The sequence below is a fragment of the Engystomops pustulosus genome, chromosome 1 (genome assembly GCF_040894005.1).
Source record: "Engystomops pustulosus chromosome 1, aEngPut4.maternal, whole genome shotgun sequence".
Taxonomy (NCBI): Eukaryota; Metazoa; Chordata; class Amphibia; order Anura; family Leptodactylidae; genus Engystomops; species Engystomops pustulosus.
The window spans coordinates 145,846,716-145,872,815 of record NC_092411.1 but is presented as its reverse complement, the minus strand read 5'-3'; the positions used below and the strand labels follow the sequence as shown (position 1 = coordinate 145,872,815).

Sequence of the window (26,100 nt, the reverse complement as noted above, 5' to 3'; positions counted from 1 at the left end):
CAGGGAAGCGATGGATGCAGGAACTCGGGTGCACGATCTTCATGAATCGCGCCGGACTTCATCCTCGTCGGACTGTCTGAATCGGGATCGCGACAGGACCAGGTAAGTAAATTTGCCCCATACAGGGTTGTGCAACCCAATAAACACATATTTTTAAAAAATGAAGCTAAAAATCACCAAATATCTGCATTAAATTGCATTAAAAAATTGAAAACTATAAAAAAATTACCTATCTGGTATTGTTATGTCTAAAAATATATGGTTTTTTTAACCACTTCATTACCAGGCAATTGTCCAGTTTTGCATTGTTCGGTTTATTATTATTTTTTTGTTCATTGTACAGGGAAACTGGAAAAAAATTCCATCTTTTCCTGTGCGGTCCAAATAACACCTCACCTTTTATTCGTTGGGGCAGTATGATCACAGTGATACCAAATTTATGTACCGTATATACTCGTGTATAAGCCAAGTTTCTCAGCACAATAAATGTGCAGAAAAATCTCACCTCGGCTTATATACGAGTAGAAGAGGAGAAGACAGAAGAGGACCTGCGACGAGCATCTGGAAGCTGCGACAAGCATTGGGGACGTATGTAAGGCTGTAGAGTAAAGGGGGTTGGCTGTATACATAAGGGGGCTGGCTGGCTGCATACTTAAGGGGGGTGGCTGTATACTTAAGGGGATTGGGTGGCTATATACTACTGGGGGCTAGCTGGGTGTATACTTAAGGGGACTGGCTGGCTATATAATACTTGGGGCTAGATGCTATATACTTAAGGGGGCTGGCTATACTACTGGGACTGGCTGGCTATAAACTACTGGGGGATGGCAGGCTATATACTACAGGGGGCTGGCAGACTATATACTACTGGGGGCTGGCTATATACTACAGGGGGTTGGCTGGCTGTATACTACAGAGGGTTGGCTGGCTGTATACTACTGGGGGCTGGCTATATACTACTGGGGGCTGGCTGGCTATATACTACTGGGGGCTTGCTGGCTATATACAGGTGGTCCCCTACTTAAGAACACTCGACTTACATACGACCCCTAGTTACAAACGGACCTCTGGATATTGGTAATTTATTGTACTTTAGTCCTAGGCTACAATGATCAGCTATAACAGTTATCACAGGCGTCTGTAATGAAGCTTTAGTGTGAATGTTGATTCTTATGACAACCCAACATTTTAAAAATCCAATTGTCACAGAGACCAAAAAAGTTCTGGCTGGGATTACAATGATAAAATATACAGTTCCGACTTGCATACAAATTCAACTTAAGAACAAACCTACAGACCCTATCTTGTATGTAACCCGGGGACTGCCTGTACTGGGAGGCTTTAATATTTCTTAGAATTTAAAAAATTCTTAGTTTTGCCATATTCTGACAACAATAACTTTTTCATACTAGCTGACGTTTTCTGTATAGCCTTTTGATCACTTTTTATTTTAAATTTTTATGTGTTACAAAATGGCAAAAAAGTGTTGATCTAGGCATTTGGGCATAATTTTCTGTTAAGTAGTTCACCATCAGGAATAATTGTTTTATATTATGATAGATTTTGGGATGCAGCGATACCTAACATGTTTATGATTTTAGTTATTTATTTTTATATGTGTTCTAGGGAAAGGGCGGTGATTTTTAATTTTTTTTTAATATTTTTTAAACTTTTTTTTACAAATATTTCAGACCTCCTAGGGTAATTTAAACCTAGAGTGTCTGATCACTCATACAGTATACTACAATAAAATTGTATTGCAGTATGTTGTGAATATACTGCTTCTGTATTAGAGTCTTTTTTTTTGGCAGACTGTAATACAGATCAATGAATGACAGCAATGAGAGCCTTAAGCAGACTCCCAGCAACCAATCAGTACCCTCTGATGTCACAAAGGGTGCTGATCAGCAAACCAAGATGGTGATACCTAACAGGCTAACTGCTACGATCGGTGCCAGCACCGACTGCGGCAGTTACTGGCAGTTGTCTGCTGTGTAATACAGCTGACACTTGCCACATGTGGAAGCCCGTGAGCCCTCTCCATTATCCCCTTACTGCTGTACGACCTATATAGTCGTACAGCAGTATGGAAGTGGTTAAATAAATATTAAGAGAAATAACGAAGAAAGTAAAATAATGAAAAGTGCATGCATTAAAATGCTATATTGGATTGAAAATTAAATAAAATATATGGACATGGTAATACCAAATATGTAACAACCTGAATTACCAAATTATTTATCCTATACAAAACAAAATAACTTCTTTTGTTCATCCCACCCTTAAAAAAGTGATCAAAAAGTCATGTATATGACAAAACGAAATTGGTATTCCAGGAATCAGAATATTTCAGATTCAAATGGGTCATTATCCCCTTCACAACCGATGTTCATTGGCGGCAGAATGTCCAGGTCATGTTCATGTTCTGCCATGGGCTTCTTTAAATGACTTATCTCTGGAAAAGCGTTACATATCATAACAAACATGTTGCTTTGTTTTTTTCAAGACATGTGAGATGTGCCAACTTGACTTGACTTAACTTGATACGATAGGTTTAACCCCTAGGCGCACCTGGACGTTATAGTACGTCCCCGGGGCTAGATACTTAGCGCACGGGGACGTTCTATAACGTCCTGCTTCTGGCACCGGCTCACGAACGGAGCCGGTACCAGAAGCAGCGGCTGTCAGCTGTCTAGTACAGCTGACAGCCTGCGCTAACACCCGCGATCGGAGCCGGCTCCGATCGCGGGTGTTAACCCCTTACACGCCGCGGTCAAACATGACCGCGGCGTGTAACGGTGTTAGCGCTGTGGATCGGATCCCCCGTGCCGCTTACCGGGGGATCCGATCCTCTTCCGGGCAGCTCCGAGGACTGGCATGTGCCCCGGAGCTGCCCGGTCTCCATGGCAGCCAGACCCCTTCCGGGTCTGGCTGTAAACTGTCTGAGCATGCGCAAGCTTGCTCAGACAGTTTACACTGCTCTACAATAAAATAGTATTGTAGAGCAGTGTATTGAACTTAAACCAGTGATCAGAGCATCACTGGTTTAAGTTCAAGTATGTATAAGTAAAAATATGCAAAAACAGTTAACACTACACATTATAATAAATAAAAAATTAATACATAAAAATATAAGCCCCTAAAATGTCACTTTCCCATAAAAAAACTTAATAAAGTATAAAAAACATAAAAACACAAAAAAAACCCGCATATTTGGTATTGCCGCGTCCGTAACAATCTGCATAATAAAACAGAATCGTTACTGGACCCGCACGGTAAACGCCGGAGGAAAAAAACGCAAAAAACATTCCGAAAAAAGATAATTTTTAATTAATACCCTATAAAAAATGCTCTAAAAAGTGATTTAAAAAATGTTATGCACTCCAAAATAAGCCCACTAAAAAGAACAACTGTTCTCGCAAAAAATAAGCCCCTAACAAGATTTATCTGCCAAAAAATAAAAAAGTTATGCATATAAAAAGATGGTGATGCTAAAATGAATAAGATTTTCTCCAAATTAGTTTTTATTCAGTACAATTGAATAAAATACACAAAACCCCCACATATTTGGTATCCCTGCGTCCGTAACAATCTGTATAATAAAACAGAATCGTTATTAGATCCGCAAAGTGAACCCCGTAAAAAACAACCTAAAAAAACTCTCTCTGCTAAAGATGATTTTTTATTAATGCCCTTTAAAAATGCTCTAAAAAAGTGATTTTAAAAAGTTACGCAATCTAAAATAAGACCACTAAAAAGAGCTATCATTCTTGCAAAAAATAAGCCCTTAAACAGATTTTTGAGGTGAAAAATAAAAAAGTTATGCATATGAAAGACGGTGATGCTAAAATTAACAACAATTTTGCCAAATTACTTTTTATACAGTAAAAATGGGAAAAAATAAAAAAATATATATAAATGAAGTATTTTCATAAACGTGGCGACCCAAAGAATAAAAATAATATACTATTTTCATGGTATGGTTAACGGCCAAAAAAAAAAACACATAAAAATTTTCCTAAAAATTGATGATTTTCATTTCCTCCACCAACAAAGAGTTAATTAAATCTCACCAATTAGCTATAGATGCCCCAAAATTATGTATTAGAAAAGTGCATCTCATGTGGCAAAAGAAATAAGCCCCTATAGGTGCACAATAAAAAAAAGAAAAAAATTATAGCCTGTACAATGTGACATAGCAAATCTGATTTGAATGGCGCCTCCTTCCCTTCTATGCCCGGCCGTGCGCCCATACAGCAGGTTACCACCACATGTAGGGTATCGGTGTACTCGGGAGAAATTGCGTATCAAACTTTGTGGAGCCTTTTTTCATTTTATCCATTAGAAATGTAAAATTTTCCACCCAAAATGAGTGTATTGTGAAAAAATATTACAATTTGCAGACTCCACCTCCATTTTGTTTTAACCCCTATAAAACACGTAAAGGGTTAACAAACTTCTTAAAAGTGGTTTTTCATATGTTGAGGGGTGTAGTTTCCACAATGGGGTAATTTACGAGTCTCGCTATTATTTAGGCCTCTCAGTGTCAATTAGAAGTTGAGCAGGTCCATCTAAATACAGGTTTTGGCGATTTTACAAAAAATGTGAAAAATGGCACCCAAATTCTGAGCCTCATAACATTCTAGTAAAATATGTGGAATCTTAAAAAACCATGCCAACATAAAGCAGACATTTGGGAAATGTAAGTTATGAATTTATTTGGGTGCTATGACTTTCTGAATCAAAAGTAGAGAATTTAGAACGTTGAAAATAAAGAATTTTTCAAAATTTTTGCCAAATTTTGTTTTTTTTCATAACTAAACGCAAAAGATTTCATCCAAATTTTTAAACTAATTTGAAGTACAATGTGTCACGAGAAAACAATCTCAAAATCCCCTGGATATCTCACAGCGTTCCCACGCTATAACCACTTATAGTGACACAGGCCAGATTTGAAAAATGGGGCTGCGTCCTTTAGGCCAAAAGATGCTGTGTCCCGTAGGGGTTAATAAATACATATTTAAAATGTGCCAATAACTCACTACAAATGTGAAAAAATTTTTTTGTCATTTTTACCGATAAAAGTAGTAGTAACTTTTACCAAACTATGTTATAAATAAGTACTGCATTATTCCATCACCCTTTCCCAGGTTCAGCTACAGATGGAGAGAGTGCATGTTCTTCTACAATTCTGAAAAATGAAAGTGAAAGTCTTTCCTGCAGCTTCTTCTATATTCTGCCTTCAGCTAATGGGCTGGAGATGGGCACACTTCAAACGCCTAAAACACAATACAAAATTCTGACATCACATGTCCTTCACCTGCCTAGGCAGGTCATGTGATCGTTACTTTGTTTGGCTGTAGTCGGTTGGTTGCAGTGCATCCAGTACAGCCAGTGTTGTGGTGAGACGTCAACTCAGTGGGGCAGTGTGCACTGCCATGTTACACACATCATTACTATAGTAACAGAGCAGGACAGTCTATTGCATCATCACTGGGAGCAGAGCATAAGAACGAGGAGGGGTTACTGGGAACTAAAGGATCATGGGATTTGTAGTTTCCAGTGGCAGCCATCTTGGAGATAACTATGCCTACTTTAGAAAGTCTACAAAATTTTGCTAATTATAAAAGCAAATGATTAAAGCTCCATGTTGTGATAAATTGACATGAATTTTGTTGTATTTACTTATTTATAGCATTATGGGTTCTTGTAGCAGACGTTCATTTTCCTGGAATATCCCTTTAAAAATAAACCCTCACACAGCTTCACTGTAGAAAAAATGTAAATAAAAGGTGATGGTTTTCCCCATGTGATAACTCAAAGAAAAGTAGCAAAGCAAAAAACATTGCCATGGATGAATAGTGCAGAATTTATAAGGTCAAAAAATTAGAGTAAAAGTTAGGGCTTTCATCCTACTTCAATCCCCTCCAAAAATAAAAATAATCAAAAAAGGATATGACCAGATGTTATGTTACTACACGTGTGCTACTATAGTATTTAGCTTTTGCTAAACAGCTTCCTTAGAGAAAACCTCCAAGATAAAATAAATAAACTAATGCAGCAAACATAGCACCCAAATAAAGATGTTCATCATTATACTGCAGCGGAAATGTTGTAATGAGACTCCTGTTGTTTAAGCTGCGGCAGAAGTCGTCATAGTGCTATGCCATACTGTTCACTATAGATCTGGTTAGTACATTTTTTTCTAGTCTTGATTTTTTTGTCAAAAAAGGTAACTCCTTAAAACCCAAACATGTGGTTCTGTTTTAACCTATTCATTTATGTTCCTTTATTCCTTCCTTCCTTCTACTTTTCATTTGTTTGTTTTTTCTTTCTCTCTCTTTCCCCTTATGTTTTCCTTCACCTTACGCCCTTCCTGACCTCCTTGCAGCTCCTGCTCGTTTTCTCTCTACCCCACAGCCTCACCCGTCAGATTAAAGATGCCCTTCTCCCTTTCCTCACCCTCCAGTTTCACCTGTTCCTCATCGTCCTCAGGGGGCTTCTCAGATCAGCCTGTCGCTTCATCAGGTCTAAAGTACGAGTATGGGAGGTGGAATAGTCCATCCATCACCTACTACTGATTTTACCATTTGCTAAACTTTATTTTACAAATAGGAAAAACTGTGATGCAATTCCTGGTTTTGTACTAAATTAAAAATTGAACTACTAAAAAAGTTCATGTCTAATAAAAAAAAACTTTTATTTTTTATTCATCATTAAAAATACATGAAGATGAAAAAACATAGCATAACATTCCACTGGACTTTCTCAGCTTCTTCAAATATTCACAAATGAAAGTTATTTATTAGTTATGAACTTCTGTTGTTGTTTGATTTTGCCTTTTGAGTAAAAATATTCAATCCCATATCTATGCATGTTGTTATATACTTTGAAAAACTTTTCTAGTTGCTCGTGGCAATCAATTAAGGGGGCACATGTAAAAAAATGGATATTCTCAATTTTTGTATGTTGCTTCTATTGTTGATTATCTGGAAAATGTGAAAATGCCCACATGAAGATGTGTTTGTGTATGAATGGAATGGCTTTTCTGTAAAAGATAACAAACATGGCAGGGGTATCTATGTTGAGGTAGTGCTCTACAATAATCTTAGCATTTGATTTACAAGCTGCATAGGATAAAGTGAGATTTGTGGATATTTTCTTCAGGAGTGCTTAAGCCTAAGCACTATCTCTGCCTTAAGGAGGCTGAAAACTCTTTATGGCCGTATCAAAGGTAGAGCTGAGGGCATTAAATCTAATGAATTCAGCCAGGATAAGTCATGTACAAGTTGACAGTTCTTCAAGGTTTATTTAGGTACATTGTAGTCTGATGTTAGACTGCTGCCCTCTTTTTATGTATTAAAGAATAACGGATCAAAATATCCAAGGGTCTACAACAATAGAAGCAAAAAATATGTATAATCGGGTAAATATCCTGTTGTTTCATTTTATTTTTTAGAAATGACTAAAGCTTGATGATGCTATTTCTCTCTATTTATCTTCATGGCTGCTCCTTAAAGGAAACCTACCACATGATATGGTAGGTGTAAGATGGAAATACCGAGCACCAGCTCAGGGAGAGCTGGTGCCGGAGCTTATTTTTGTTAGTGTCCTAAACCGCTGCATCGCGGTTTAAAACACTTTTTAGACTTTATAGGCGAAGCAGCTTCAGAGCACGGTGGTACGGGCTCGGCGCACCATGCATCGACTGCACTTACCACCGTGCACCGAAGCAGCTTCGGCTATAAAGATTAAAAAGTGTTTTAAACTGCGATGCAGCAGTTTAGGACACTAACAAAAATAAGCTCCGGCACCAGCTCACCCTGAGCTGGTGCTCGGTATTTCCATCTTACACCTACCATATCATGTGGTAGGTTTCCTTTAATGGGGAATTCCCACGAAGACTAGTTTCTTAAATGTACTCAGGAAAACAAAATAACACATTCTCTAATTCACTGTTATTAACAAAACTGCAGCATTTCACAGATATAAGTCCGACCCGTCTGTATCAGTCATGGTGTATACTATTTCAGTTGCCCCTAGACACAACCCTGTAACTACTGACATTAGGGTTGACTACCATCTTGCCTGAGGCTTCAGAGTTAGTCTCTCTGGCTCTGTCTCTGCTCCCTGCACTCTAGCCTCACCACCCTGCAGTCCAGGACAGAGCTCACACTATTGATTGGGGGAGGAAAGCACAGGCGATCTTGTGTGTTGTGGAACATTTCGTGATCAGTTTCTTTTTTGGGGGGTAAAAATTCAAACATTTAGGAAAAATTTGAAAAAAATTAAAATTTTCAAAGTTCCAAGTATTCTACTTTTTAGACAAAGTCAGACCACATTTTTTTGTACAAACCCTTTGCCTTCTTTTTATTTTCATAATTTGTTTTACGTTTCCATTTTTTATGGATGTGGGTTTTAGTAGCAACTAAAAAGATTTGAAAAAAAAAAATTTGACCAATTCAGTTCTGAAGTGCCCTATAAAAGTTTATGTACTTTATACTCCCACAAGTAACACATTTTATGAACTTAAAGGGAACCTACCACCCCGATTCTACCTATAAAGGTAAAAGGGGTGGTAGGTGGATGGATGGGACGTGAGGATAGCCCTTTTTTGGGCTAATCCTCACGTCCCGGGTGTCTTTTAGAGAACTTTATTGCATGTATATGCAAATTTTTTTATGCGGCTACTGGGGCGTGGAGTAGCCGGACATGAGGCTACTAGTCGCGGCTACTGGGGCGTGGAGTAGCCGCGACTAGTAGCCTCATGTCCGGCTACTCCACGCCCCAGTAGCCGCATAAAAAAATTTGCATATACTCCGCCTACCAGGTAATCTTCGGCACGCAGCTCCTGGTAGCTGCGCGCCCTCGTCCGGGTCTGCGCGGCCGCGGCTCCGGGGCCGGAGCTACTGCGCATGCGCAGAAGGCCAAAGATGCCGAGGGAATCGGATGAGGAAGATTACCTGGTAGGCGGAGTAACGTGGCTACTGGGGCGTGGAGTAGCCTCATGTCCGGCTACTCCACGCCCCAGTGCCCTTTAACATCTCAAACTATTCAAATTAACCTTTGAGAAGTCTGTTAACCCTTTAATTCTTTATCTGGAAGCAAACAAAAATTGATTGAAAATTTTTAAATTTCAATTTCTGAATTAGATTTTTCTCGGTTGAGGGGGATAGGGGAAAGGTACCGGGTAGGGGGGAATATGTGTTTTGAGGTTCAGTAAAGGGACAGATCAATCACTAGCACAACTCTCTCCAACACCACCAATTACAAAATGGCGATGTTGGAGAGCGTGGGACTAGTAAGATCAGCTCCCCACCCTTACAGAACGCTGTCATTGGTCAATCTGTATCGATTGGCCAATGGCGCTGATCAATGACACGGGACCAATCAGATCGGTCCTATGATGTCATCAGAGGGGTGTCGGCTGGCAATGCCGACACCTCCCAGGAGGTGTCACTCTGTCTCACCACAGGGTGACGTCCAAAATACAAGTAGCTCTCGTGACCGATTTATCGGAAGCGGAGCGTGGACAGGTTAATCATAACATGACATTGTAAACATTACAATTAAGTTCAATTTCAATGCTTTTCCAGCTAGTCACTCTTGGCACACAGTGATTAGCTGTGCAGTCATTTCCTGTGTGTCAAGATATAAAAAAGTAGAGATCTTATAGATATTACAGTTACAGTTACAAATAATTATAAATATACTTGTTGGGGATATATGTAACCCAAAAAAGTACACAAACAAACACAAAATTAAAAAAACAAAAACATTATAACCCTGCCCATCCTTAAAGAGAACATGTCATCAGGGAACACATTTTCACCTAATGACAGGTTACCATTGCCTCTTTAATACTATTTCCCAATCTGCTTTTATAATTAACATTACTCATTCCACTCACTTTTAAAAGGTTACCTGGCTCCCTGCCAGATAGTAATGGGTCATTTGCAACTGAACAAACAGTTGTCTCACAGTACTGAGTTAACCCTTATGACTCGCTCCGCCCCTCAATTGAAATCCATACCCCTTTTTATCATGGTAAAAAGTGGGGTTGATAGGTTTAAGTCACTGACTCTCTCTATGTAATATTTTTAATATGGACCCGTTTAGGAGCCAGAAGAGTTTGCTCTTTTTAGTGAGCTGAGCCAAATGATCCAGCTCATTAAAAAGAGCCAGTCTTCTCATCACTACTGCCAGAAAACTGCCTCGAGTCACTGGGGCGTGGAGTTCCTGGTATCATCATCATCTCCTCTCTGCCCTGCTAGCTCCTTTCCTCTTTTTTTGTTCCTTCCTTCGTTCCCCCTTCCCTTCAGCAGATGTGAGTGGACAGAGATTTGCTTGGAGCATGGGGTTGGCTAACTGCTACATGAGGGAGGGGGTAGATGGGAGAGAGGAAAATGTAGAAGAGTAGAGAACACATAATGATGATGATTGCATGACTCCCCATAGTTATAATTATAATGGCTAAGGCTAATGGCTAACCTGTCATTATATGAAAACATGTGATCATGATGACAGGTCCCCTTTAAAACAAAACATTGTCAGTCGCCCTGTGTGCCCAGTTGACCATGAGACAAGAGAGAACATTATTTTGGTACCGATTTGTTAATTAATAAAAATGAAGAAAAAACTTTTCCCTCTATCTGCAGTGTAGAATTAAAGAATTAAAAATGAAAAAACTACATCCCAGTAAAAATGTAAATGATAAAATAGTCCAATGTGGCACAAAAAGAATTAAAGTATTTTTTTGAAAGCCAGCCAAATAAACGTTGGGTTTGATAAACCACCACTTGCACAAGATGAATTATGTGGTAAAGAACAGAATAATAATATTAAATTGTTATTGATTCTTCTTCTTTAAACATTCATCTTCTTTCCAGAACCCTTGGTAACTGTTTATATGTCATTTATTACTTCGACATAGATGCTGGCCACACTCCTGGTCATACGACAGTTCCTACAGAATGTGAAGGAAGTTGCACAACCACATCTGTACCAGAAGGTGCAACAGGGAGAAATTAATTCAAGATCTATTCTGCTCTTTGTTCGGTATGCACTAAGGAGGCTTGTACAAAAGTATGCACTGCCTCAGCGCCCTGCAAGGACACCTGGGGATCCTCTAGAACCTGGCTTTGGAAATCGGAAGAAATGCTTGAATGGAGGTTGTGGTGTGCCAGAAGAGGAGGAGGAGGGAATCTCTGAGGAAGACGAATTGGAAGAAGAAAGCATCATGGATTGTGGACTGAAACTAAAGAGGGTTAGCTTTTTAGAAAAAGAGGAGAAGCGTGTGGAAGAGTGCTTATTGACTCAGCAGGATGATGATATTGGCTTTTTACAGGAAGGGAGTCCTACACTCATGGAAAAAGGCAGTGACCCAGCATCAGTTTTCCAGTTAGGGGATGATGATGAAGAAGATGAAAAAGAAATCAGTGGGGAACTGCAAGATATCGAAGAACAGGAAACTGCTGTAAAGCTGAGGCCCCATCGGAAAAGAAAGAAGAAACTTAGTGTGGAGCAGGAGCTAAGAAAGGAAGGTGATGAAGAAGATGACGAAAGTGCCAGGAAGCAGAAAAGAGAATCATGGATGGACCCTCCAGAGGACCACTACCCCACAAAGCTGACACAAGCTGAAGTTGAAAGTTGTATGAAAAAGTATGAGGTGAGATATTGAGATCACTGCTTAGGTTAACTAAGTACTTAATATGTTTCATATTGTATTTATTAATTGTTTAATCCAATACATTTTCTTGCAGTATATATTTTTTGTGTGCACTTTCATATTTTTACCATGCAGAATTAAGCAGATGGTCCAACTTCTACTTTCAGCAATGGTGAACACACACTTAATTTTTCTGATGGTAATGCCCTCTAGTGGTGATCATTTTTTTAATCGCTGTATGCACTTATCAGGAATTTTTAATAATCCATAAGATTTCCATTTTTTATTTTCATAAGGAAGTGGATTAAAAACAGTGAAGTGAACTTGCCTTTAAGGGTTATTCCCACAAAGACAAGATTATTGGTTGTCCAATAATTATTATTATTATTTGGTTGTCCCTGGATCCGACCATAAATATTCTGACTATGGTTGGACAATTCCCTCTAGCTACTCCTGCATTTCAGGAGAAGAGGAAGGGGTAGGAGGCAGACAGCACACTACAGACACCAGAATTTTCTGGTTCAGCCATGCTACTCCAGCAGTGTCGAAAGGACACAGCAACTCTAGAAACAAGATAAGCTCTGGATCCCAGGGAAGGGTCTGATATAGCAGTGCTGACTCTGTTTTATTGATAAGTTGAGACACCCAAGCTGAGTATGTTATTGTGTCTTATATCCATCTCATGATTCTGATCTCTCATTTCTCTTTTTCTTTGTGTCCGATACTAGTAGACTGTTCAGAAGCTAATTGAAAGTGTAGATAAACCCTGCACCCTGGTAATCTAGGCACATTGTCAGCACACAGCATCTCATAGCACAGAGGGATCATGAAGTATCTGGTTAGAGAATCCCCACCCACACTCTGAAATTTTACACTGACCACCACTGAGTGATAGGAGCTAAAACATAATTTGTAAAGTAAGGGGATTAAAATTTGAGAACTTTCTTTCTTTAACTTGAATATTGCTTCTTTAGTTTGACTGATTGCAAAATAAAAAATCATGCTGTTTTCTCATATATTTTGTCTGTTTAATTATAGATCTGGTATGTTAGAATGGGAATTATTATATTATAGGTACAATTGTACATGACTAACAATAATAATGATATCTTTTGATCACTGAAGATTCTACATGTGCTTCCCTTAGGATACCTTCCAGGATTATCAAGAAATGTTTGTGCAGTTTGGCTATGTGGTCCTCTTCTCATCTGCATTTCCCCTTGCTGCAGTATGTGCCCTTGTTAATAACATCATTGAAATCCGCAGTGATGCATTCAAGCTGTGCAGTGGACTTCAAAGACCATTTGGACGTCGTGTGGATGGTATAGGACAGTGGCAAGTAAGGAGCTGGTGGGTGTGGAGAGCAGTGAGAGATTTCTAAAGAAAAGGGGTTTGATGTTCTTTTTCCTACTTGTTGAATGGGAAAGTTCATGTTTTAAGACATAGGCTACATTCACATCACGCTTTTTGGACTGGTTTAGGGTGTATGTCAGGAAAACTCCCAAGGTACTCACTAAACATGTGCATATAATTATACAACCTATCTGCTTCCTTCTGCACAGTATACATGGCATCTTTTCATTTTGCTTTCTACTGGAAAGAGCATTATACACTCAGCCAAGGCCACTAGTGGCAATTAGAGACTGATGAACTATATGGCATCTGCCCCAGCTTCCACCGAGCGTACACTCTGGGTGTTTCTGCCATGATGTAGCTGTCCAAATATGGATAGTTGCAGCACTCCGGAGACTCCCTAAATATCAGCAGCGACAAATCTCTGGCTGCTGACAATGTTCGCTTCTGATCCAATTTGCAAGCGGCTGGAGCTGACCTAGCAATGTATTCCTTTGGATGAGCATACAGTGTGATACGTTGTAGCCCTTCGTTGTAAAAATACTTTGAGAATCCTGGCGATAATACAAGGGGATAATACAAGGTTTGAATGTAGCCTGTGACTACTGCAAAATTCAATTACAAAAATAAAGTGGCAAGAGTTAAACATATAATATTCCCTAGATTGATCAACATGTCTATGCTGGATGATACATTTGTCACAATGCTAGGCTGTCTAGTTAAAGAGTCTATCTCCCATTTGTCAGCACCTGAGTGAAGTTGGCCCCCCCACCTTGTTCAAATCAAACAAAATTGGTGTCAAACGTTTGTGCTACGTTTGTGCTGGTTTGCGCAGCAGAAATTTTCGTTTGTGCCGCTATCGTTTGTAAGATGTTAATGAGAGTTTCCAGAGGTCATCAGAGGTCAACCAGCCCCCCCACCTTGCCCAAACCAAACTGGTGCCGAACAATTCTGCTACTTTTGTGCTGGTTTATGCTGCTTAAATTTTTGTTTGTGCTGCTTTTGTTTTGAATAAATGAACAGAAAATGAAAGTTCAAGCAGCCCCTCCCCCACATTAACCAAATCAAACAAAACTGGTGTCAAACGTTAGTGCTACGTTTGTGCTGGTTTTTGCAGCAAAAATTTTTGTTTGTGCCGCTATCATTTTTACAGTATGTTCAGGTGTTTACATAGGTTAAAAGTGTTTAGGATGAACTGGTAAAAAACAAACTTAGTGACACTTCCCTAGTTTGATCACCAGGGCCAGCTAGCAAACACATTGTACTTTGGAAGAAATGAACTCTGATGACCTCTGGAAAAAAGTATGAATATATTAAAAATGACTGCACAAACGTAGCACTAACGTTTGACACCAGTTTTGTTCGATTTGGTTAATGTGGGGGGGCTGCTTGAACTTTTGATCTTTCATTTTTTGTTCATATATTCAAAACAAAAGCAGCACAAACAAAAATTTTAGCAGCACAAACGTAGCAGAATTGTTAGGCACCAGTTTTGTTTGGTTTGGACAATGTGGGGGGGCTGGTTGACCTCTGATGACCTCTGGAAACTCATTAATATCTTAAAAACGATAGCGGCACGAATGAAAATTTTTGCTGCACAAACCAGCACAAATGTAGCACAAACGTTTGACACCAATTTTGTTTGATTTGAACAAGGTGGGGGGGGGGGGGGCAACTTCACTCAGGTTTTGTCAGCTTAGTTTATGCCAGGAAATTGCATTCAAAATGAGGCTTCATTTTGAGGCACAATTTTATGCCGAGCCGTAATATGATGTGCTGAAGGTGGGTTGTATTACAAGGTATAAAACACTTTAATTTCTTTAATTAATGAAAATATTCTCTGGCATCAGCACACCCTGAGCTGGTGCGATGCATTTGTGGGTTAGAACTACCATTTCTAAGTGGTACGTTTCCTTTAAGGCTAAAAAGACATGGCCATAGTTGTTCCCTGCCCGTTTCCTGTTTCCCAGGCTGACTGTGCTGCCGGGGGCAGGACTATAATCATGATTACAATTTGTCACTGAAGTTTTCAGAGGAAGGTGTTCAGTGCTTTGATGTATGGATTCCCATCCCTGGCAGTGTTATCACTCCGTGAAACAAGCACCCCGTTTTTGTCCCTTAGGCCCGCTTTTATAAAAGCCTTCTGTTAGTTATAGAAAGTCATTAAAATTCTCCCAGAGTGCCTAAAACAATTGATAAATGAGGCACAAGGCATGTTACACATTTGGTTAGACGTTTTACCAGAATTCTGGCATATTTTATGTAGTTTATCTAGCTGTGAAAGCTTTTGTTAAATTAATGTGCTTGGGGGGTAAAGTTTTTCTTTGTCTTGTAGAATGTGATGGAAGCAATGGGTGTCATTGCCATAATTGTGAACTGCTACCTAATTGGACAGTGCGGGCAGCTTCAGAGATTAATTCCATGGCTGGGCCCGGAATCTGCCATCATATTTATTGTTGTATTAGAGGTATGTAACCATCTACTTGAAGCGCCAGTGTGTACTGTAACTGTCGAAAGAATTTGCAAAACTTCATTCAGGGTATGGACACTGCAAATATGATCAGGAAATTCTGTAATGCGTTCCCCTCCAAGCTGTTGCTGCATGCACCACTTGAAATCACAGATACATTGAGAAGTATGAGAGCCATGGGTATAATGCACAGCAAGAGCTTGAGTTCTACCAATGGTGGGTTTTAGTTGCATGTGGTTGAGATTTTTTGTAAATCTGGCCCACTATACTGAAGATAGCAGAGAGTTAGCTGGAGTTGATTTTGCATTCGTTAACCTGCTGTAATTACTGCCGTAGACCATTAGCCTTTTGCATCAGTGCCCCTACTGGTATTGCAAATTCCTGCATACTGGCTCTAACAAACACTGAGTTTTTTAACGAGTAAAATAACTTACGTCACCGATGTGCCAGATTCCATTGACAGTCTGTATTTCCTGCATGGATTGGATCAAAAAGGTTTTACCTCCTGTAACCTGCTTTTTTCTCTTAAAGGAAATATACCATCAAAATCAAACCACTGACACTTTCTCATAGATCCAGACACTTATATTTGTTATCTATTATCTTATATTGCTTATAGAATCAACTTTTACAATTATGCTAGTAAGCCTTCAGGCTGTTACAGTGTGCAAGAAGCTCTTCCCATTCCCACTGTATGATGAACATTCCTCTGCTGCAGTGAGATTACATCAGGCTGAGGGAGGAGGGAAGTGCTGAATGGAAAGGTAAGGATGAGACTGTGTAGCTACCTTTGAATCTACAGCTGGGATGGGCTCTGTTAACACTCCAAGGAGCCCTTCTCTTATAATAGCATAATTTGATAAAACATGATTTAAGAAGGAAGGGGGCCATGGATAACAAATATTAAAAAAATTACCACAGTCACAGTGCCTGGATCTAAGTGTCCCTGGTTTATCATGATGTATTTTGGAGGTTGATTTCCTTTAACGGGGTATTTCAGGAATAAAGCATAATTCATGTTCAAATGGATCATGAAAATATTAGCTAATATGTAATTAGCAGAAAAATGGAGTTGACATACACTGTAATGAAGAATTAAAATGCTACTGACCCTTTAATCAGTCCACTGATTTCCTCCGCGTAGAGCAGACACAGGACAGAAGATGGCCGCACGTCACATGTCCACATCACATGTCCTGCCCCTGGCCCTTTAATATTTTTTTTCTACTCTACTCTAAAAAAGTATTGTTGACATGCCGCACTCATGCAAATGGAGGAGAAAGAGCGTGTACAAGACACTCATTTCCCAACAGTGCAGCCTTCTATCTGCCCCAATAAGTTTAATCACAATGAGATTAGATGGCCTCACTGATGGGAATTTAGCAATAGTAGATAGAAGACAATAATATTTCTGTTTTCCCTCTGGTGTGCCAAGATGTTCACCATAAAGCCTTCTGGTCCAACAGATTTCAGCTCTTAATCTCAACTTCAAAGAACTGATATATTGCAAAATGTAGGGCGAATTTTGCTGTGGTTCAATGAGTACAAAATCAAGTTTGTAAGAAATCTGCTACAAATCTGGCCTATCTGCAGGTACCTTTTATGTCAATACTTTGTTTTATTGTGTTACATTGTCTTCCCATTGCAGCATTTTGCATTGCTACTGAAGTATATTATACATGTGGTGATTCCTGATATCCCTGGGTGGGTGGCTGAAGAGATGGCAAAGTTGGAATATCAGAGGCGAGAAGCATTTAAGGTACAAAACTAAGCTATTAAACTTATAGCTTTTCATATCTATATTGTCAGACAGTCCTGGAATGTTTAAATGGGTTTTCTATGCTTAAAATATTGATAACCAATCTTAAGGATGAGTCTAAAAATGTCAATAAACCACTACGAGTATGTTGTGAAGCACCTCAGAACAGCCCTTCTGCTGTAATTGATATCCTGGTATTTTAGGACATCAGTAACCGGTTCTCCTGAACAGAGATGAGCAGGTCATGATTTTACGTTCAGGTTTGAAGTTCAGCCACCCAATCCAGACACATTTGAAGCCTAAAGTCTCCTGCATGATGAAATTAGCAGCAAAGGGAGCGTTCTGAAGGGATCAGAGCCCTGCTAAACTCTCCCCTGTGTGACTTTATACAACCCATTTACATCTCCCTTTAAAGTTGATTTTCTGTATAATGCCACCATGGTGGTCTATGAAATGTGAAATGTGATCTGGAAGCTGCTTATCTACCTGACAAAAAAACTTTATTGGGTTCTTGAGGTTCCCTTAAAAAGAGAAATAACATTTTACTCCTGCATAAATGCGTGATAGCTGGTTATAGATTACATTAAAGTCAAATCAGGGGAAAAGAAGTGTGTTTTCTTTATTGGAACAAGCTTTTTTTTGTTTTTGTTATCGCATATATATATATAGATTACAAAATGATTGGGTGAAAAGCAGGGGCGTTGCTAGGGTGGAAAAAGATCCTGGGCACGGGCCCCAATGCATTTGTATCAGACTTTCAGTAATGCCCCCTCTTGTACATAACCCCCTCACACGTGGTTGTGCCAATAGCAACTTTACTGAGGGTGTATACAGCTACAGAAACACAGGAGAAATCCTGACTTACATCCAGTGACTGCTGATGACATGTCCACTTCACTTTTAGGGTGGTGGCACACGTGACATTTTGAACCCGTTTTTTTCAAAAGCATTTTCAGTCTGTTAAAAAACGCATTCATTTTTGTCCGTTTTTCCCAATTATCTTAATTAAAAACGGACAAAAACGGATGCATTTTCAAAAAACGGACTAAAACCTGGATCAAAACGCCACATGTGCCGCCACCCTTAGGCCCGGCATCACCACGTCTCCTTCCTGTGGAGTTCAACGCACAGACATCTTATGTCCTTCATTGTCCCGAAATCTTGTTTCTCTGTAGTTGCGTTCACATGTTGCAGTTACAAATGCATCACAATCAGTTTTGAGAAGGTTTTAGGTGCAGTTTTGTTATTATAACAAGTGAATGATATTTGTGGAGCAGGTTTCCCCTTTAATCTCAAATTCACCCATTCAGTTCATGTGTTTCACTTGTTAAAGTAACAAAACTGCACCTAAAACCACCTCAAAGCTGATTGTGATGTAGTTGTAACTGCAACGTGTGACTGCACCCTGACAGTGTTGTCCTGATGTGCCCCTAACACTCTCCCAAAATGCTGTAAGGCTGCGCTCACAGGTTTGGATCTAAACAAATACAAGACACCAGATGCTCTTATCCATCACATAACCATCACTGGAAACTCATGTATGAGCAAACCTAGGCCCTTCCTACTGCCACGTGTGAACACGCCCCAAGAAATGTCCTCACAGCCCGCCAGTAATGTCCTCCACACAGCCCCCAGTAATGTCCCCCACACAGTCCTCCCAGTAATGTCCCCCACATAGTCCTCCCAGTAATGTCCCCCCCAAGTAATGTCCCCCACACAGTCCTCCCAGTAATGTCCCCCACACCCCCCCAAGTAATGTCACCCACTCATCCCCCAGTAATGTCACCCACACAGCTCCCAGTAATGTGCCCCACACAGATCCCCCTGTAATATGCCTCCCACAGATCCCCCTGTAATATGCCTCCCACAGATCCCCCTGTAATGTGCCCATATAGATCCCCCTGTAATGTGCCCCACACACATCCCCCTGTAATGTGCCCCACACACATCCACCTGTAATGTGCCCCACACAGATCCCCCTGTTATGTGCCTCCCACACATCCCCCTGTAATGTGCCCCACACAGATCCCCCTGTAATGTGCCCCACACAGATCCCCCTGTAATGTGCCCCACACAGATCCCCCTGTAATGTGCCCCACACAGATCCCCCTGTAATGTGCCCCACACAGATCCCCCTGTAATGTGCCCCACACAGATCCCCCTGTATTGTGCCCCACACAGATCCCCCTGTAATGTGCCCCACACAGATCCCCCTGTAATGTGCCTCCCACAGATCCCCCTGTAATGTGCCCATATAGATCCCCCTGTTATGTGCCTCCCACACATCCCCCTGTAATGTGCCCCACACAGATCCCCCTGTAATGTGCCCCACACAGATCCCCCTGTAATGTGCCCCACACAGATCCCCCTGTAATGTGCCCCACACAGATCCCCCTGTAATGTGCCCCACACAGATCCCCCTGTAATGTGCCCCACACAGATCCCCCTGTAATGTGCCCCACACAGATCCCCCTGTAATGTGCCCCACACAGATCCCCCTGTAATGTGCCCCACACAGATCCCCCTGTAATGTGCCCCACACAGATCCACCTGTAATGTGCCCCACACACATCCACCTGTAATGTGCCCCACACACATCCCCCTGTAATGTGCCCCACACAGATCCCCCTGTAATGTGCCCCACACAGATCCCCCTGTAATGTGCCCCACACAGATCCCCCTGTAATGTGCCCCACACAGATCCCCCTGTAATGTGCCCCACACAGATCCCCCTGTAATGTGCCCCACACAGATCCCCCTGTAATGTGCCCCACACAGATCCCCCTGTAATGTGCCCCACACAGATCCCCCTGTAATGTGCCCCACACAGATCCCCCTGTAATGTGCCCCACACAGATCCCCCTGTAATGTGCCCCACACAGATCCCCCTGTAATGTGCCCCACACAGATCCCCCTGTAATGTGCCCCACACAGATCCCCCTGTAATGTGCCCCACACAGATCCCCCTGTAATGTGCCCCACACAGATCCCCCTGTAATGTGCCTCCCACAGATCCCCCTGTAATGTGCCCATATAGATCCCCCTGTTATGTGCCTCCCACACATCCCCCTGTAATGTGCCCCACACAGATCCCCCTGTAATGTGCCCCACACAGATCCCCCTGTAATGTGCCCCACACAGATCCCCCTGTAATGTGCCCCACACAGATCCCCCTGTAATGTGCCCCACACAGATCCCCCTGTAATGTGCCCCACACAGATCCCCCTGTAATGTGCCCCACACAGATCCCCCTGTAATGTGCCCCACACAGATCCACCTGTAATGTGCCCCACACACATCCACCTGTAATGTGCCCCACACACATCCCCCTGTAATGTGCCCCACACAGATCCCCCTGTAATGTGCCCCACACAGATCCCCCTGTAATGTGCCCCACACAGATCCCCCTGTAATGTGCCCCACACAGATCCCCCTGTAATGTGCCCCACACAGATCCCCCTGTAATGTGCCCCACACAGATCCCCCTGTAATGTGCCCCACACAGATCCCCCTGTAATGTGCCCCACACAGATCCCCCTGTAATGTGCCCCACACAGATCCCCCTGTAATGTGCCCCACACAGATCCCCCTGTAATGTGCCCCACACAGATCCCCCTGTAATGTGCCCCACACAGATCCCCCTGTAATGTGCCCCACACAGATCCCCCTGTAATGTGCCCCACACAGATCCCCCTGTAATGTGCCCCAAAGGACAAGGATCGTGGTGAGAGAGGGGAAGATGCCCGGGCAGCGGGACTGATGTCCTGTTGACCCAGGGAGATCCGGGGCACCAGACAAAAGATCCGGGGCACGGGCCCCGGATCTTTTGATCTAGCGACGCCCCTGGTGAAAAGATGGTTGCCGGAGTTACTGACGGTGTTCTTTAACTAAACCAACTATTACTTTCTCCCCTTAACAGAAACATGAACGTCAGGCTCAGCACCGGTACCAACAACAACAGCGCAGGAAGCGGGAGGAAGAAGAGAGACAACGTCATGCTGATTATCATGCACGGAAAGAACGGGAGAGAGGGGGAGATGAAGGAAGGTCTGGACAGGACTCACAAACACATGAGAAGAACTCAAGTAAAACTAAGTCATGTGGTTCCCAAGGTGGGGGCACTCATGACAAACCGAAGAGGCCCAGCTCCCTGCTGGCCAGCAATAATGTGCTCAAACTTAAGCAAATTATACCCCTGCAAAGCAAATTTTTGTCAGGGACCAATGCCAAATCCCCACAGTCTCCTCCAGGTGGAGATACCAAAATACCTAGCTTCCTGAGCTTCAAGTTCTTGAAATCTCCAGAAACACGCAGAGAGGCTGCACCAGAAAGATCCCATTCTCCGACCAAACCTTTCCATCCTGGAAAGCTTTTCAATTTTAGTAAAGGTGAAGGCCAGATGGGAGGCAATGGTTTGGGAGCACCTATTTCGATGCAGCCTCGTGGGGCAACAGCTGTATTGGCATCATCAGATGGGACAGTTCCTGGAAAGTCTCAGCTTAATGGAGTTTCAGAAGACATCCCTGTTGTGGAGGATGCAGATGACCAGGGGAGGGCACATAAACAGTAAGCTTACTGCCCCAGTCCCTGTAACATTGCAAGAGGTTGAGAAGGGAGGCTGTTGAGGAAGTGATTTCCCTTCTGAGAATGTCTTAAATGCGTATAACAGAGGATTCCAATGATCTGGAGATGCCATCTTGTGTAATGAGCTACACTGGTGCAATATGCTATATACACATGTACCACCTTATGAAAACAAGGTGCTGCATTGTATACTGATGCTGAGTATCACTATACTCTTTCAGCCTTACTGGATAATGAACTTTCTGTACTATGTTGCTATGCTGATAACCCGCATACACCTCCAAGATTTAAAAGAAGCGGATTTCATTATTCAGACATACTGTGTTACACCATGATAATGATGCTGATGAGTATGAAACAAAGATTGAGTCCTCTCATCATAATGATGTCATGGTGAACACAGAAACAATATATCCAATACATATCTGAGCCCGTAATAACAACACCTGAGGTGTATCATGATGCAGAGTAAATTGTTACAGAACATTAACTTGTCTATTTCCTCCTGGTATTGATGGAAGTTCTTCCTACATGGCAGTAGTAAAGGGAAGGAGAAGGCAGTGGAGATAATACAGCTGGTGGCCTCCCCTGCAGTGCCTTATTGCAGGCCAGTCTGGCAGTGGAGAGGAGTAACCCTGTCTCTACAACAGTTCACCCATTATGCGCTCCTCTTTACATCTCTGTGTAATAACTCTGCTGCCTCCTTCACTCCTTACCTGAAGATCTAGAGAGACCATATATACATTTTAGTAAAATACAGCAACAATGAAGCAGAGAGATTTTATATGAATCGGTTATGGTCATCCTAAGTAATGTGTATATGTACAGGTCTAATCATGTCAAAATATGAATGTCATGGGATGGGTGAATGGAATGCACAGTGAATGAAAGGGGTTCAATGTTCTGCACCCCCAAACTGCACTTTTTCATTAAAATCTTGTATAATTCATCTGGAGATATTTACACAGGAAGGAATTTGACTTTTAAAACTTCCTGTTCCGTTCTCAACAATGTGCTCATAACAGTGTGTCCCATACTGCATACCCAACAGTGTGACACGTATTCATCTTCCAAGGGTGGGGTAGGTTCTGTAAGAACAGGTCTGCAGACACTGAGACAAGATATCCTCCACATTGACATTGTCTAGCTTCCACATTGATGTGATATAATGCTCTGTCTTGGAGTGTACCATGCAGTAGGTCAGCATTCTGGTCGTGGTAGGTGTTTGCCGTTCCAGTCAAGCTGCAGGAAGACACAAATACATGAACATAGAATTGGTATTAATTGAGTGGCTCATTCGGTTACTTAAAGCCGGGATATGTAACACTTTTCTTCTTTATTTTTATTACTTCATAGCACGAAATTCACAAAAGACTCCTGCAAGTGCACTGCATGTTTCCAAACAGGCTTTGTACGTTCATTAAATGAATAGAGCCATAAGTAATACTCCTGCAGGCATAGACGTGGCATGCAAATTGCATTCCTGTTGCTTCATATGATGAGTACACAACTTGGGACGATCCTATTTGTCTTAAAGAGAATACGTCAGCAGTTTTGATCATACAGATATGCAGACAGTGTTCAGAATCTTCTTGGAGAGTGTATCTAGTTAGTAGCAGCTAGATGATGAAAATTGAACTTCAAATCCAGGCCTGCAGCACCTACAAGGGGTCTGGGAACGTCTTTGGTTTGAGTAACCCTTGGCTATATGAATTACGTTGTTCCCCCACCACTTTCTCCTCTAAGCAGAAAGTTCTTCAGGCCAAAAGATCCTGCAAGACCACATATGAAAATTTCATGTCAAATGTGTCAGCCTTTAGGTTTATTCCCATCCCCTATTAAGAACACCAGTAGAGCCAAGTGTGCATGTGTTTGGGGTCAGGAATTACAGTTGCTCAGATAAGTCTTTGTATAAAGTATAAAAACGGCATATATAACTTGTACCATTCATCTGCCGTCGTGTTAGTTAACCGTTTCACATTCGTCCTCACTATACAAATTAGGAACATCTCACAGTGTCCATGTACATAAATATATACATTAGATCATTCAGAGATTTTCATTTCACCGAAGAGAGGAAACATGGTCTCAATACTCCCAAAAACAGATAACAATTGTGGTGCCCTATCTCAAGAGTAGTGGAAGTGAAATGAAATTTTTCATCTTTATTTTACAAATAGACCTAAAGGCAGATCAGAAATAAATGCATATACATATATAGATCTTAATTGTGTCATTTGCAATTAATTTAATCTAAAAAGTACACAATATCATAAACAATAACGCTAAATAAGTTCACTATAATCGTGCATTTTGGAAAGAGAAGAGCAATTTACGGCCATTCCTGTGTCCACATAACGTTAAAGATAATCTAGGGATGGTTGATGTTTTTCTGTTCCTACCAAAAATCTAATAACAATTAGTCTGTTACCTCATCTGTCTGACTGTCCATGTATATGTTGAAACAGTTTATTTTTTAAAATAAAAATGTAGAAAAAAATTAGTTGGCAGGCCGTAGTTGGTAGGTTCATTTAAAACTGGCAATTGTTAAAATGTTGAAACAGGAGTCTGGGGAAAAACATAATAAAATAAATCTTCTAGAATATTGACAGAACTAATGTAATATAAGACAATAATGGGAGAGCCTTGATGGTGGTATGGTCTTTGTACTCCTTGACCTTCTAGGATACAAATGTTTGGTCAGATATTGTTCTAAGGGAGAATAGGCGCTACTATAAATTGTCAGGTTTCCAGGGCATATTGGTGTAATACAGATCAGTTTCAGTATCGCATCAACCCAATATGTTATGGTTTTATGTATTAAAATGTGAAATATCATAGGGTGATGCGTGCAACTTGCAGCGTGTGCTTGCTGGAACATCCGATGCTTGCAAACCGAAACTGAACTCCGCATGATAGTCTTCGGGCCGGAAGTTCCAGCAAGCACACAATGCGAGTTGGGAAATAAGCCTAAGTATTAAACACGCTCATGGGCATTACACACAGGGTATATTGTACCCTATATTGCACTACTGTAGTACAACAACTGTGGCAATAATAAGCAGCAGAAATATTTCTAGGAAAACTGCAGCATTTGATCACCTGTTTGGTTAAAGAAGGACTGAACCGAAAGAGATACAAAAGTGAATGGCTCTTTATATTCGGATAGTCTGGTAACATCTAGCTGTTGCAGAATGTGGATGATATATTTAATCCTTATCCGTATTTTGCCTATGTGCAGTCAGTGAGGAGGTAATGTGAATGGGATGTGGTTTAACCCATGCAGCATAAATATAGAAAGGCAATGCAGTGTCAGTAAGTTATAATGTCAACTGCTTTTGGATTAGTTACAACAGTTGTATAGTGCTCTAGTATACAATTGAGAAGCAGCACTCCGGTATCTCTGAAGAAAGAAGTTTATTCCACCAAAAAAGTGCGACGTTTCGCCAATTCAATCAAGGCATTATCAAGCATTTTTGGTGGAATAAACTTCTTTCTTCAGAGATACCGGAGTGCTGCTTCTCAATTGTATACTAGTATGCTTTGGGGTCGTTGTCAGACCTCTCAAGAAGACCTGCACCCGAATATTGATATACGCACGGTGCCGCTCAAAAACACATTGTTTGGACAGTTGTATAGTGCATTAATAAATGCTCCATCTACCAAATATTAGGCCACCAAAAATTGAGCATTTATTCATACAAAGAATGTGAAGATCAGGGGAATCCCTTAGACCTCGACATAGGACACATGCAAGTTTTCAGACAGGATAAAAATAGTCTGTTGCTGAATATTGCCAAAAGATCCATCTATAGGTCTCCAATAGAGCTTGAGTCCAGAGGAAAGCCCTGATTAACCTCACGTGTCGCTAATTTCCTTAGCGGGTGAATCCTTCCTTAAGTAGACCTCTAAGGAGTTGGCCGGTATATGACCCTGGCAGACAGCAGTTGTGGTATACTTTATGAATGAAGCACGCTGTCATCAGGAAACCTGAAGTCGTGCTATCTGTCTTTCAGTTATGCCCATCCATCACCACAACCTGTGACTGTGCCATAGCCTGTTTGGATACTTGTACACAGCCGTCTCCATCACTCTTTATAAACAGGCTTGTGTTGATAAGGCAGAACTTATATGGGATTTAGAAATCAACATAGAGCTCAACTGTTATTTATTAAGCCCTCTGATATCTGTAACATTGATACCCTAATGCTACTAGCAATGCCTCCAACACATTTTCTGGAAGGTCTCAAAGAGTTCAAATAGAAT

General features: G+C 41.2%; 1 protein-coding gene across 5 annotated transcripts in view; it reads left to right on the top strand.

The window, feature by feature from the left end:
* Positions 1-23,949, top strand: part of ANO8 (anoctamin 8) — a 91,567-nt gene extending 67,618 nt beyond the window's left edge. For 3 of the 5 annotated variants that reach the window (XM_072155625.1, XM_072155635.1, XM_072155661.1), the window contains exons 13-18: positions 6,392-6,535; positions 10,934-11,668; positions 12,816-13,007; positions 15,357-15,488; positions 17,140-17,250; positions 21,170-23,949. In XM_072155625.1, the coding sequence (XP_072011726.1) occupies positions 6,392-6,535; positions 10,934-11,668; positions 12,816-13,007; positions 15,357-15,488; positions 17,140-17,250; positions 21,170-21,820 (1,965 nt within the window). In that variant the 3' untranslated portion in view covers positions 21,821-23,949. The remainder of the gene's footprint in view (positions 1-6,391; positions 6,536-10,933; positions 11,669-12,815; positions 13,008-15,356; positions 15,489-17,139; positions 17,251-21,169) is intronic. The other 2 variants (XM_072155643.1, XM_072155652.1) reach the window with 2 other exon arrangements.
* Positions 23,950-26,100: the final 2,151 nt, after the last annotated feature.